The 12991-nt window shown below is 46.3% G+C and overlaps 1 protein-coding gene across 1 annotated transcript; it reads left to right on the forward strand.

Annotated features, from left to right (window-relative positions):
• The first annotated feature begins 1772 nt into the window (after positions 1 to 1772).
• Positions 1773 to 12854, forward strand: LOC6548415 (protein jim lovell). Its single transcript, XM_026980763.1, has 4 exons — positions 1773 to 2070; positions 3580 to 5791; positions 8436 to 8567; positions 10997 to 12854. Exons 2-4 carry the CDS (start codon positions 3616 to 3618, stop codon positions 11821 to 11823), a joined length of 3135 nt encoding a protein of 1044 aa, XP_026836564.1. The 5' UTR covers positions 1773 to 2070; positions 3580 to 3615; the 3' UTR covers positions 11824 to 12854.
• Positions 12855 to 12991: the final 137 nt, after the last annotated feature.

Consider the following 12991-nt stretch of genomic DNA (forward strand, 5'->3'; position numbering starts at 1 on the left):
TTTCCATAAGCTGGCAAAAAAGGGATATGTTGCCGTCGACGCCAGCGCCGGCTGCGACGTCAGCTTTTCGGGGGGCTGTTAAAAAATGTTACACTCCCGCGCAGTCGGCGGCTCCAATGTGTGACAACTGTGGGCCGTGAGTGAGTGAACTCCGGGTGGGGTGGGTGTCCTTCCAGCTCTTCTTGTTGCGATTCCCCTGTTGTCTGGTGGTGACTATTACTCTTTACGGGCATTCAGAGCCTCCACATGAACACGAGTGCGTCTATGTGTATGTGTGCACGAAGGGAACTCGGCGTGCGTGTGCTCTTTTTGCTCCCTTCGTGTCCTTTTGGATCGTCCAGTCTCATTCGGCTCATGCTCGGCTTCGGCTACGCATGAGTATGCAAATGTATTTCGTGTACACATATACATAATAAATTTTTTTCGGTGTACGTGACGTGCGAGGACATCCTCTAACGCCCCCATCGCCCCGCTTAGCTGCTGTTGTGATAAGGGAAAATATATATTTTATGTGATGAAGGAGTAAGTACGACGCTTCGCTGCCGACGCTGCTGCCTCTGCCGACCGAACATCGTCCTGCCGAACGGAGCGCCGCATCCTCATGTGATTCCTGTTTCGCAGAGTCCGACCGTTTGTGGCCCGCTGCTCATACGTGTGCGTGTACGTGGGCGGCCGTGGCCCACGCGAGCAGGGGGCGTGGCAAGTGGGTGGCTGTGGGGAGCAGCGCGTGTGTGCCGTCGCTGCCGCCGCCGCCGCCTCTGCTGGCGCTTCTGTTAGCTGCGACGTAGTTGCTGTGTTTTTTCAGGCCCGGCCGACATCATTTGAATTAGTCGCTTCGTGACGTTTGAACGGTTCGAAACATACACGCGACACCCACATACGCTCTTCCGTTAACCGCTACCCGTTAACCGTTACGATGTTCAGCGGCCTTCTACAACGCCGCCGCTAATAATTTACCATATCAGTTCGATCGAAAAGTATGTTTAGAAAGTACATGCTCTTACGTGAAATTAAATGTATCGATTATCGCGTGATTCAAGAATACTTTTAAAGTATATAGAATAGAATATTTTATACGTCTTTTTGTTATGATACTTTATTAATTTATTGATCTCATTTTTTTTTAATTTCCGTTACATTTTCAAATCTCTCCGAACTAGTTTCTTTAAAAAAAAAAATAATTTATTCCAAATGATCGCAATCAAACGGCAATTAGAAGGTCTTGTCAATCGTGTCCAAGCCTCTATCTTTTCTTGATTTTAAGTCTTGTGTGTCCATTTAACTACAAAAGTTTTAACTTAAAGGCCTTCTAAGACATTATTGTAACAAGTACGTTTCATGTGGAAACTTTCGATATTTTTATTGTATTACGGCCAATGCGACCATCAAAAAACATGGTATTTAAAACATTTCAAATGAAACCCAAAATCAGTTCTTTGAAATTGCCATTAAATTTAGAGGACGGCGGGTAAGGCAATATAAACATTGTAATAGGCCACAAATTGACCTGTCAGCAGCCATTTAGGGAACAAAGTACCTATCCATTCGTGATCTACCTGTTCGGCTGGTCTGCACTTATTTATTTGCTTTGTGTGTGTGTCAACATACACGATCACGCACCTGATTATCACCTGCTGTTGACCAAAGGGAAATCCTTCGTCCCGCAGAGTGAGAGCAATGCGAGAGCGAATCTTAGCCGATCCTGCCCACCCCAACTCACACATGCACGCATAGTGTGTTGTATGGTGTGTGGTGAACGTTGATTGAGGGTTGCATGTGTGCGGGGTGTGTGTTGCGGGTCCTTCGCTCATAGGTGAACACCGTTACCAACTTGCTGTGCATTTATTTGCATAGATATAGCTCAGTGTGTTGCAAACCCTCGACAGGAACGTGTAGCACTAAAGCCGCGCGAGTCAGGTCTTGTCAAAAAAAAAAGTGACAACGCAAATATCTTGCACAGAACTAAATTGTGAACAGTGTAAAAGGATTATAGTGGACCCTTTCAGCTCAGTTTTACTAAATAACAAAAGTGCAAGCCAATCAAAAAAATCGTAAGAGTCATTTGAAATGGTATGTTGGGTTAAAAAATTACATTTTGTAAAGATAATGGTTCCTAGTGCCATGTAACCTTTGTCAACTCACTATTGCCAATTATTCATGGCGTTATTATGGCAACTGGAAAAAGTATTTTCTTACTACAAAATCGTTTTTGTATAATTGTTTTTGGACATAGCGTACATTTGTAAAATCGCCATTTCCATTTTATTGAAAGTGAGGTGTGAAAATTTGTGATTGCCAGAAAATAAAGGAATCCCAATGAAATATAGAAGACAAATCAAAAATTACCTTTTTCAGGTTGGCAAAAAATTTAAGTTTTAAAAAAGGAAAGTGTTACATCAATGTGGGATCCTTAGTCACTTTTAACTGACTTACTTTACCATTAATTAAAAAACTTGATTTGTCTTCTCTGCGTTCCACTAACTTGCTTTTACCTGTCGCCACTCTAAAGCAAAATAAATAAATAAAAATGTTGTCTCAGCTGCCACAAACCGCAAATGAGTTACGAGCTGAAAAAAGGAGCAAACCAGAACCGAGAAAGGAACGAGGTAAACGCCTAGCAGCTCGCTGCTAATTGCACATTGTTGCATTCAAGCGTGGTTATCCTTTGGCTCTGGCTCGGTCCCAGCAGAACGATCTGGCGTGGAGAAGCATGTGTTAATATGCGGTTTCAAGCTCCATCCACCCACCTCTTCTACTCAGCCGACGCTTCCGAAAGGTAGACGGACGAGCCAAAGATGCAGCAACTACGGCAAATAAAAATGTTTATTTTGCTTGCGCTCCTACCAAAGTTTTTTAATTTTGTCTAAGGAAGTCAGTGTGAGGTGGACTCTGAAATTTTGAAGGCGGAGGTAGTCAGGCAGCTGGTGACTGTTTTAAAAATTCACACACGCAGCGTGCGATGCTTTTGGGTAGATGGGGTGCGAATCCAAGCCAGACAGTCGCTGAATTAATTAGATGCCTCGCACTGGATGTGGCAATAGTCCATGAATAAAACGGTGGCAGATCCACGCAAACAATCAGAGTTTTGCTGTGGTAAGTTGTACGGAACACTTTTTTATAGCCCAAAATATAAATCGAAACAGTTAACTTGGCTCAAAAAATGTGATCTTCTAAAAGAAAGTTTCTGAATAAGCTCCCATATTACCAGATCCATTCCACTGTGAGTTGCCGCGAGCACGGTTAAACATAGCAAAACAAAATTCGAGGCAGGGAGAAAGAGCCATTATCACACATCACACATCTGCATGTGATATCCTAGAGGATATGCGACACGACACGTAGCAACTGTGATTGCTACACCTTCATGCTCCTTTTTGCCATCCACTGTCTCCACAGCTGGAAAAATGATATATGCCGCGACTCATTAACATATTATCACATTGTACACACTTCAAATGTGCCTTACAGCATATGTCATGAATACGAATACATTACGCCTGGCATTATCCTTAAGCTTTGTTTATTCGTCCCTCGCCTAAAACGTTCTCTCTTTCCTCTTTCCGCATGTTCTTTTCCCAGAGAATTGAAGCACGCTGCACGTGACTGGAACGGGGCATGTTAAAGGACGCCAACCAGGAGTTGATTAAACATCGCCAATCGACGAAGCTCTCCATGACCGACTTCGCTCGTCAGGCGGCGCCTGTACAGCTGCCCCTGCCGCGCGAATTGCCGCTTCCTATGTCAGTGCCGCTACCGCTTTTAGCCAAGACTCCGACCAGCGATCACGCCCCCATGCACTCTACGCCCCCGACGACCCCGCTTACGCCACCACCTCTGCCCTTGAACATGAGTCAATCGGCATCGGCGGTAACAGAAGTGGCTACTCCATCAGAGCACAGTCTGCCTGCTACACCACCCTCAGCAGGCGCACCAGCTGCAGCGTCGGATCACTACAGTCTGCGCTGGAACAACCACCAGAACCACATCCTGCGGGCATTCGATGCACTGCTGCAGACCAAGACGCTGGTGGACGTGACCCTGGTCTGCGCGGAGACTTCGATCCGTGCTCACAAAATGGTGCTCTCCGCCTGTTCGCCCTTTTTCCAGCGCGTCTTTGCGGAGACTCCCTGCAAGCACCCCGTAATCGTGCTCAAGGATTTCCGGGGCTGGGTAGTGCAGGCCATTGTAGACTTTATGTACCGCGGAGAGATCAGCGTGCCCCAGCAGCGCCTCCAGACCCTCATCCAGGCCGGTGAATCGCTTCAGGTCCGAGGCTTGGTAGAGAGCTCTGTCCCAGAACACACACCCACGCCGGCCGCCTCCCCCGATGATTTCGGAATGTTGGACACATCCATAATGTCCTCTAGCTTTGAGGACGAGTGTCCGACGATGGTCCGACCCGCTGCGGGTGGAAAGCTTATGATGCCGTCCGCCCGACTGTTTGGCAACGCTTCAAACGCCATGGCTGCGCTAGCTCTGCGACGGAAACGAGAGCAGGATTGCGACCGCGACTTGGAGAGCGATCAGGAGCTGGGAGGCAGTTCACCTATGCCGCGACGTAAGCAAGCACGACCGCGGCGCCGCTCCGGCGATGTGCCGCACGACTTTACCCTAAACAAGACCGATGCAGAATCTCTGCAAACTGTGATCAAGCACGAGCTTCTGGAGCGAGCGGAAAGAGATCAGGACGAGACTCATGATCGAGATCTCGGTCAAAGTGAGGTTGAAAAAAATAGTTCGTCGGCAGAAGAATCGTTGGCCGAACAGGCTAAGGAGCAGCAGTCCATGAAACAAGAAGGACCCGATCAGCCACGCGGCCTCAACGAGAGCCACCATCAGCTGGAGCTTGACGACGATGATGACGACGATCAGGATCATGAAGAAGAAGAGGAGCAAGACATTGAAGAGCTTATTCACACGACCAACGAGCTGAGGCGTAAGGCTGCAGCAGCTGCTGCTAATGCGGCCGCCATGTCTCCCAACCCTTCCCCCTGCCTCAGTGACGGGCCCGAGGACCTCTGCACCACAAAGAAAGCCAAGGAGGGCATTTCTAGCGCCCCTAGTTCGTCAGACTGTGAGTCCAATAACAACAACAGCAGCAAGCTTCAGGACAACAACCAGCGCATAATGCTGTCTCTGAAGGACATCCGCCAACTAAACGCTAATCCGAACCCCACGGCCATCCACACGCCTACTAGCTGTTCGGGAGGCAACAACGGACTGCTGAGTTTTCCACCGCCGGGACTTCGACCACCTGGACTTCCAGACAGCCCGCCCTGCCACATGGAGGCGCTAGAGGCACAAATGCACGCAGCTGCGGCTGCTGCCGTGGCGGCTGCTGGATCTGGTGAGCACCCCTTCCATCATATGGAGCACCAGATGGAGATGTCTTTGGCGGCTGCAGCGGCAGCTGCTGCGATGCATCAGCGTGAGCCACGGGATCCCCGTGATGGGCGCGACCACAACGCATTTGCGAGCAATTTGCTGGGGCCGATGGGGATGCCCCCGTTCGGAGGACATAACGGAGGTCATCCGGGCAACAGTGGTCCAGGAAACGGATGTCCTGGACAGGCTGCGCACGAAAGACTCGAGGAGAGTATGAATCGACTGAGCAAGGAGCTTGGCAAGGAGTTTGGAAAGGACTTTGGGAAGGAGTTCGGAAAGGAGTTTGGCCCGGCATCGCCGATGAGTCTGCAGGGTCCCTTCAATGCACCGGATGGACCTCCGCATCCGCCATCACCACTGCCCTTTCCTGGCATGTCCTCTGCGATGACGCTGACTCCACCACACAGTGAGTAATTCGTTTGAATCTAATTTTGTTTAACTTTAGCCAATTGGGCCCGGAGGTCACTGGGTTATCTGCCTGAATAAATGTATATGCCCAGCGGAAGCTTTAATAACAGAAACCCATTTCAATCTGGTCACGTGCAAAAGGCTTCCCTCCCCAAAAAACTCTGACGGAGAGTCTCTTCGACATGTCTGCTCTTTTTGCCACTCTGAAATGCAACATGTGGTCTAAGCGCGACATCAAAGTGCCGTCAAGTGACGAGTATCCTTAGAGAAGTGCTCTTGCATTGCCACGCAAGACTGTTTCAAAAGCCCCTAAGCCCATTATGGCTCCTCAGGCTCCTCTTGCTGCTAATATGACCTGTTAAGAACTCCATACCGAGCATGACACCGCTGAAACGGTGCAATGCTTTAAGCGTTTCTGAAAGAAGCATACCTATCACTCCGCTGCTTCATTTTTTTAGTAATTAAGTCATAAAAAGTTTCCGCTGTTGACAGCTCGTAAGAAATATGGAAAGGCAATCGTATAAGCTCCCAATAATTTGACAGTACGGCGGCTCCCAGTCCGTTCTCTACTGACAACGTCTGGGGAGCTGGGGAAGGGGAAATGGCAATACCTTTGCGGTTAAGTCCCAGGAGGAACTGCAGTCGAAGTAAATTCAATTGCATTTTATATGATTTTTACATTCACGTCACTCGGAGTCAAGCGAAACAAACACAAGTTAAGGTGCAAAGGTTAAAAATAAGGACGGGGTTAAGGGTGGGGTTAGCTGCCGCCGTTGCGTGCAGAAAGCGCAAGAAATTTATGTTGTGTTTCTCCAACATGTGATTTTCGGAGCGGGTTGAGTTTAAACTGTCAGCAAACGTTTAGCCAAATGACTTTTAAGTTGCTTGGCTGCCGAGCAGAGGACAGCACTTCTCCACATCGGAATATTCGCTGTCTGCTTTATGCCCTTTCTGGTAATGTGTTGTGTTTAAAGTATGCCAAAGCGCGCCCAACTTAAACCTTTTGGCAAACAACTTTGGCAGCGTCGCCGGCATAAATAAAAATACGTGGCGACGTCTCGTGGTTGGGCTTTCCGTACCTTGGTCTAGTCCTTCCACACGACTTTTGCATATAAGTCGCGCGATATTCATATTAATAATATCCGTTTGGGGAGGCTCATGCCAAGCAGGAGCAGAACCCAAGGACCAGGACCAGGACCTTCACCTGGGGAGACAGGGGCGACTGAATGCAGGCGAGACGCGAGCACACAGGATATAAAATAAATTAAGGCACAAAAATATGAAAAATTGTACGAAAACGCCAAGTGGAAGTCAGGCAGGAAGCGCAATACCTTTTAATGCGACAAAAATTTCAGCCAACATATCAGAAAAACGAATAAAAGAAAGGGAACGGGTGAGTACAGCGCACCAAAGGCGCGTCGTATTCGAGCAAATCGCTAACTACTGCATAAACAGGCTGCAGGCAATGAGAAAGCCGGCGAAGGATAGCTAAGCCACAGAACTCCAATGTCTTCTTGCCAGACCAGTAGTCGCCTACACAACACCCTGTAGTGTGAATAGTCTAATTTGAGCGGTTATAATTTAAAGTTTCAGACATGAAAAAATATCGAATTGAGGGGCAAACATTTAATGGATATTCAATTGGTTTTTGCTAATTTGGTATCTGTTTTTTGGCACTGTTCCTTTGTTTTTTCGTACTTTTCCAAGTATCTTCACGAATTTTGTTCTACGCAACATGGCTAAAATGTATTTACGAGTATATATTAACATTACATATATCTCGTCCGCCAGACAGTCGTGCCAGAGATTTACCACCGTTTGCCTTTCGTATGAAGAATGTGATTTATTTTTTTAAGCTTGAACATATTTGGCGTGAAAATCATTGAACTAATAGCTTGTGACGTGTGGGATGGGCTGTGAAGTCTATCTGCTTGAGATCATTCCGGATTTCAAAAGGAAATCCACAAATTCTGCACGCCGTCAAAAAAGTTTGAAGTAAAAACCCACATTACGTATACGCCGCGTGTTGTAATGTCTACTTCAGAAAACAGAGTCAAACAATGTGCGCTCGTTATTTGTGTCATTATGCTGCAGATACAACACATCCTCAGAAACAGAAACGGATACGTCCCCTTATTCATATGCTTAAGCATTGTTTTCGCCCCCTTCTGTCTGTATGTTAGCTCGTCTGCTATGTGGCGCTTGTTTGCATCTTGAAATCCGCGGCGCGACTTATAAAATCAGTCAGCACAATGTCAATATTATGCGTTACCTCCCAGCTGGGTGAGGAGTCTTTTGCGGAATCATTCCTCAGGTATACTCATTCTTCTCCTTGGCTCATCAGCTTACCAATTGTTTCACTCATGTGGAGAAGTGCACTCCAAGCGTAAAATATTAATAGAATAACGATGTGCCATTGTTTACTATCCGTAGAATCCGTTTGTCGGAGTGTGCTTGCTTCTATTGTCTTGGCGGCTAATCAGCTTCAGTGAGCTGGATAATGTGTCGCTTATGCTTAAATTACCCAATGCAGTGACTGTTGTATAAAACGAGTGCACTTTGCCATACTCCTACATATATACAGTTACTATTTTTGCCACAGTGAAAAAATCAATATTTACTGATAATATTTTTGCCGGCAGTGTTTGGCCTCGACTCCCCACTCGGACTCTTTCCACCCGGAATCGATCCTGGCAAGCTGTATAACCCGCTAATGGAAATGAGCGACCCAAGGGACATGCCTGGCGGACCGCCTCCGTTTCTTAAAAAGAAAAGTAAGTAAAGTATCCCATAAAATAATTGAACAGAACAAACTTTCGCCAAGCCGAGCAAACAACTAATTAACCCGAAAGACAACGCGAGCCCCAGTCAACGGCCAACACCTCCCTACCGCTCGAAAAGTTTGAAATCATTTCGGCATGATTGGCGTCGATCACGTTGAGGCAGTCGAGCTTGTAGGCCGGGCCGATCTGTTCCGTGTCTGGCTGCAATACTTCACACCTGACTGATTGATCTCGCGCTGGGGTAGCAGAGTTCATGCCCAGTCTTCTACCTTTGTACCTCTTGCATTTGATCTGCTGCACTTTTGATCACGTAGTTGCGCTGTAGGTACACAGAAAACACTTCGGTTAGGTATCGATTGAGGGTAATTGAAGAGCAAATAGAAAGGGTCATAGGCAGTTTTGTGAACGCAAAGCCAAAGTCTGGCTGATTATATTCTCCCAATTTAGCTACGAAGGCAAATAGCTTTGGATTTCGTTATGAACACTTGCGCACTTCCTTTCGAAAAGTTACGCTTATAAGACGAGTGCACATTAAGCCGCATTCTATGCCTCCCATGCCTCGGACCGTTCCAGATGCGATCCGCTGATCACTCGTGCGATCATGTGAGGCGGCAAATTTGTTTCTGCGGTTTTCCTGTGCGCCGATGCAATCGTTGAATCGTTCGAGAAATGGATTGTTTGTTTCTCTTTCCTTTTCCTGAGTGGGGCAATATGTGCACCTATGCAAAACGTAAGCGTCGCTTTTTCTGATTGACAAATGGAAGAGGCGAGGAAGTAATTTCGATACACAGCCCCAAGTTTCTATCGCTTTTTACTCAGCTCACCTGCGAATGCTGCTACGAAACCTCAAACGAGGTAATACTTTTTTTCGTGCACAATAAATGTGTTTGTGAGGCAGGAAATCAATATATTTCTTTATTTCTATAAATGTAGTTCTCAAATCAATTATGGCCAAGCTGCCAACTGATTGACAAATAAGACGTGAAGGAATATGTAAGTTAGGTATGCAGATAGCTTATTTAAGCAACATATATGCTCTTTGCTTTGACAGTGAATTTGACAGCCAACCGCCGTGGATGGGTTAAGTGCATGGTTATGACCATATACAATTTTCAGGCCCCAGATTTGTGAGAGGAAAGTAAAATAACTATAAATCAGAAAATATCTGAGTCAACATTTAATTGCTTAATTTTCTGCTCTTCAAGAACCTATTAATTGAACCCATCAAGGAAGGAATAACAATGGCAGAGTCGTGATCATATGTTAGGCACGTCAGGTTGAAGAACATCCAGAGCAGATTTGTTAAGTGTTATCTAATCTAGATCTTCAGGCGTGCTGAATGACGTCGATTTACAAACTCAATTTCAACAATGTAAGCCGGCAAATAAAACGCAAATTTGGCGTATAGCACGATATTCTTTATTGCAAGTCTGCAAAACCTGTTTCTCGACTGATACCAATCGGGAGCCGCGGAGCTATACACTCACAATGCGATGCGATCCACTCGTGGTCTTTGGCCCGCAATCGTGTGGGTGTGATTTAATGATTTGTTCACATTCATTTGTTCATTCGTCGATTGTTTTGAGCCAGTCTGGGAAACGTGATTTCCGATTTGTACCAAATTTAAATTTCGTTTATGTGAAATCCCGGCTTGACTAACATTTCTGTCTAATGGAACTTCATTAGGTCGGCTTCATAAACTTGCTAGTTGCAGTTCGTTTTCGGTATTTTCGATTTCGCCGGAATCAAAGGGTCACCTTGCTCGAGACCCAGCAGCAGCAGACCAGCCAGGCAAATAGTCAGCCTCCCAAACACCGGAAAATGTATATGATCGAGCCGAAGCAACCAGTAAATTAGGGCTTGGAATGAATTCAATATTTACTTGCCCACATGGTCGTCCTAAAAATACCCTCACTACCGCTTTTTCAAGAAACTAAAGGACTTTGTGGAAAGATACCTGTGCATTTGTTGGACTTTTTGCCGGTGCGAGACGATATCTATGGATCTAAATTGAGTTTTAGCGGCGCATGTGACGCCACAGTCCCTGCTTACTTTTAATTTGCATATAGAGAAGAGACGACCAAAGCCGGCAGGTCAGAATGGGAACCTCCACAGCGATCTTATTTCTTTGGATGTGCCGAATGATAGCTCGCCTCAAGAATAGGTGCCACACAAAGACATGTATCAAGGTGTGTACGGGCTCAACGCAAGCTGCATTGCTCTGTAAATCCCAGACAATGGATAACTTTACAGAAAACTTGTCTAGGCAGTATATGAGGGCAAGAGATTGAAACATTAGCAGATATAAGCCAAGCGATAGGTTGGGCTTGTGGCGCCCATGTGTTGCCTTTTCTTATCCCCGTCCTATGACGCTATGCTATGAGAAGCATTTACTTTATCCACATGATTCTTTTTTGCAGTGCCCCGACCAAAGGGACAGCACTCAGCCCCACGCGGCGGTCCTCCGCGCTCGTGGACTAACACAGAGCTTACGGAGGCACTTCAGCACGTTTGGAACAAAAAGATGACCACGTCGCAGGCGTCACGGATTTTCGGTATCCCCTACAATTCACTACTTATGTATGTCCGGGGAAAATACGGAAAGAGCTTAAAGCTGGAGCAGCTGCGCAAGGACTGCATCAGCGGACCACCGATAGAAATGCTGCAAATGGGCATCGGCGGAGGCAGCGGTGGCTCCACTAAGAATGAGAAGAGCAAGGAGCGCAAGGAAAAGGACAAGGACAAGAACCCCATGAGCAACAACGGTTCGGGTGGGTCTGCCAATGCCCAGGGCGGAGGACCGACCTCCGGCAACGGGTCAATGCAGCATCCCGGTGAACTGGGCCCTATGGGACAGTTAGACCTGGATCTGGGACTTCCCCTGGGTCCCCCTGGAGGACCCCGTAGTAACAGTTCAGAGCCCGATCTACTGAGTGCCCCAAATGCCCTATTCAATCCCTTCAACCCACAGGGTTTCTACCCGGATTTTTCGGGCGGCTTCCCCGGCCTCCCTCTGAGCATGTTGAACCTTTTGCCACCGGCAGAGCGCCACCATGCAGCTGCCGCTATGCACCATCTTGGCGTGAGCATGGATGAGGACTGCAAGTCTGTGGGGTCCAAGCAGTCCTCCTCCGTGGATGAAGACTACTCGGGTCCTGGAATGCCGCTCTCTCTGGAGCACCGCCGGGAGATAAGCGCGACGGGCCCACCACTGACGCCATCAAACGGTGGGGCCGGGCAAGATTGAAACTTGTGGCGGGATTGGGCAGCCGGGGCTGCCAACGCCAATCCAATGTACTTCCCTGCTTTTGAGCTGGACCAGGAAAAAAAACCGACCCCGCCGTCCCTGCCTTCGCGACCCGCCCTTTACCAAATGGCCTGCCGTGAGCTCAGCTTCAAGCCAGACCGGTTCATGGCGAGAAGAAAGCTAAAACGCTTCCGGGCCAAGCGCCAGCTTCAAGCGCAGATTGACACTCCAACAGCAGCCGTTCCTGCGCCTTGTCCCGTCAGCAACGCGCTGCCCCCGCTAAGGACTTGAAAGTGAACATGAATGCAATACGTCTTCTATTAGTTGATGATTATTTTAGTTAAGTAGCCCCAAAGGAATATATTTAATGAGGATTACGTGTTTTTTTCTTTAAGCAAAGAAATTGTGTATAATTTGCTGGTGCTTTTAGTTCCTATTCCCAATCATTTATTTATATTTTGCACATAATTTTAATTAAGTAAATATGACAAAGCTTACAAAGCATTTGAGGCAATACGTGAAACAACATTTTCAACACCCTGTATTAATATATAATTTTAGTGTGGAATGAATTATAATCAAAATAAAAAAAAATTATAGGAGAAGAAGAAGTGTAAATAGGAGGAGATCCAAGCTAACAAAAACATTCTATCTGCCAGTTTGGAAGCAAGTTGCGGGCAACCCCAATACAATTAGAAGTATCGACAGATACATAGCCGATGACTGTACCAAATTTTTGATGTTATTTAACAAAACAAATTGGAAAAATTTGTAGTATAATTAAGTGTTCTCGTAGGCAATTCGTATTTGTATAGAAAACAATTCTACCAATATTCCTCACTCATAGTTGTGCACATTCCCCTTACCAAACATGCAAGTTCGTAGTTATTCGTAGAAGCCGCTTTGTAAATCTCAGCAAACCTAATAGAATCCTGCAGATTTATCCGTTTTGTAATCTCATTTGTATAGAAAGCAACAACCAACCTAGAAAGAGGCATAAAAGAGACACGTTCCCGCGCATAGTGTTAATACTTTTTAAGCTCAAAATATTTTAATATTAAATATTTCAACAGAAACGTATGTAAGTAAAATAAAATTAAAACATATACATTACAATAAATAGTACAAGTTATTAAACAAAATGTTTCTTTTAAAAGCAGTATTAAAC

The sequence above is a fragment of the Drosophila erecta genome, unplaced genomic scaffold, assembly GCF_003286155.1.
Source record: "Drosophila erecta strain 14021-0224.00,06,07 unplaced genomic scaffold, DereRS2 tig00000092-arrow-pilon, whole genome shotgun sequence".
NCBI lineage: Eukaryota > Metazoa > Arthropoda > Insecta > Diptera > Drosophilidae > Drosophila > Drosophila erecta.

Bases quoted from the DNA above. Each gene is read 5' to 3' on its own strand.
- LOC6548415 (XM_026980763.1), top strand. From the start codon at position 3,616: ATGTTAAAGGACGCCAACCAGGAGTTGATTAAACATCGCCAATCGACG. The intron at 5,792-8,435 runs GTGAGTAATTCG...TTTTGCCGGCAG, and splicing joins GACGCTGACTCCACCACACA to TGTTTGGCCTCGACTCCCCA. The intron at 8,568-10,996 runs GTAAGTAAAGTA...TCTTTTTTGCAG, and splicing joins TCCGTTTCTTAAAAAGAAAA to TGCCCCGACCAAAGGGACAG.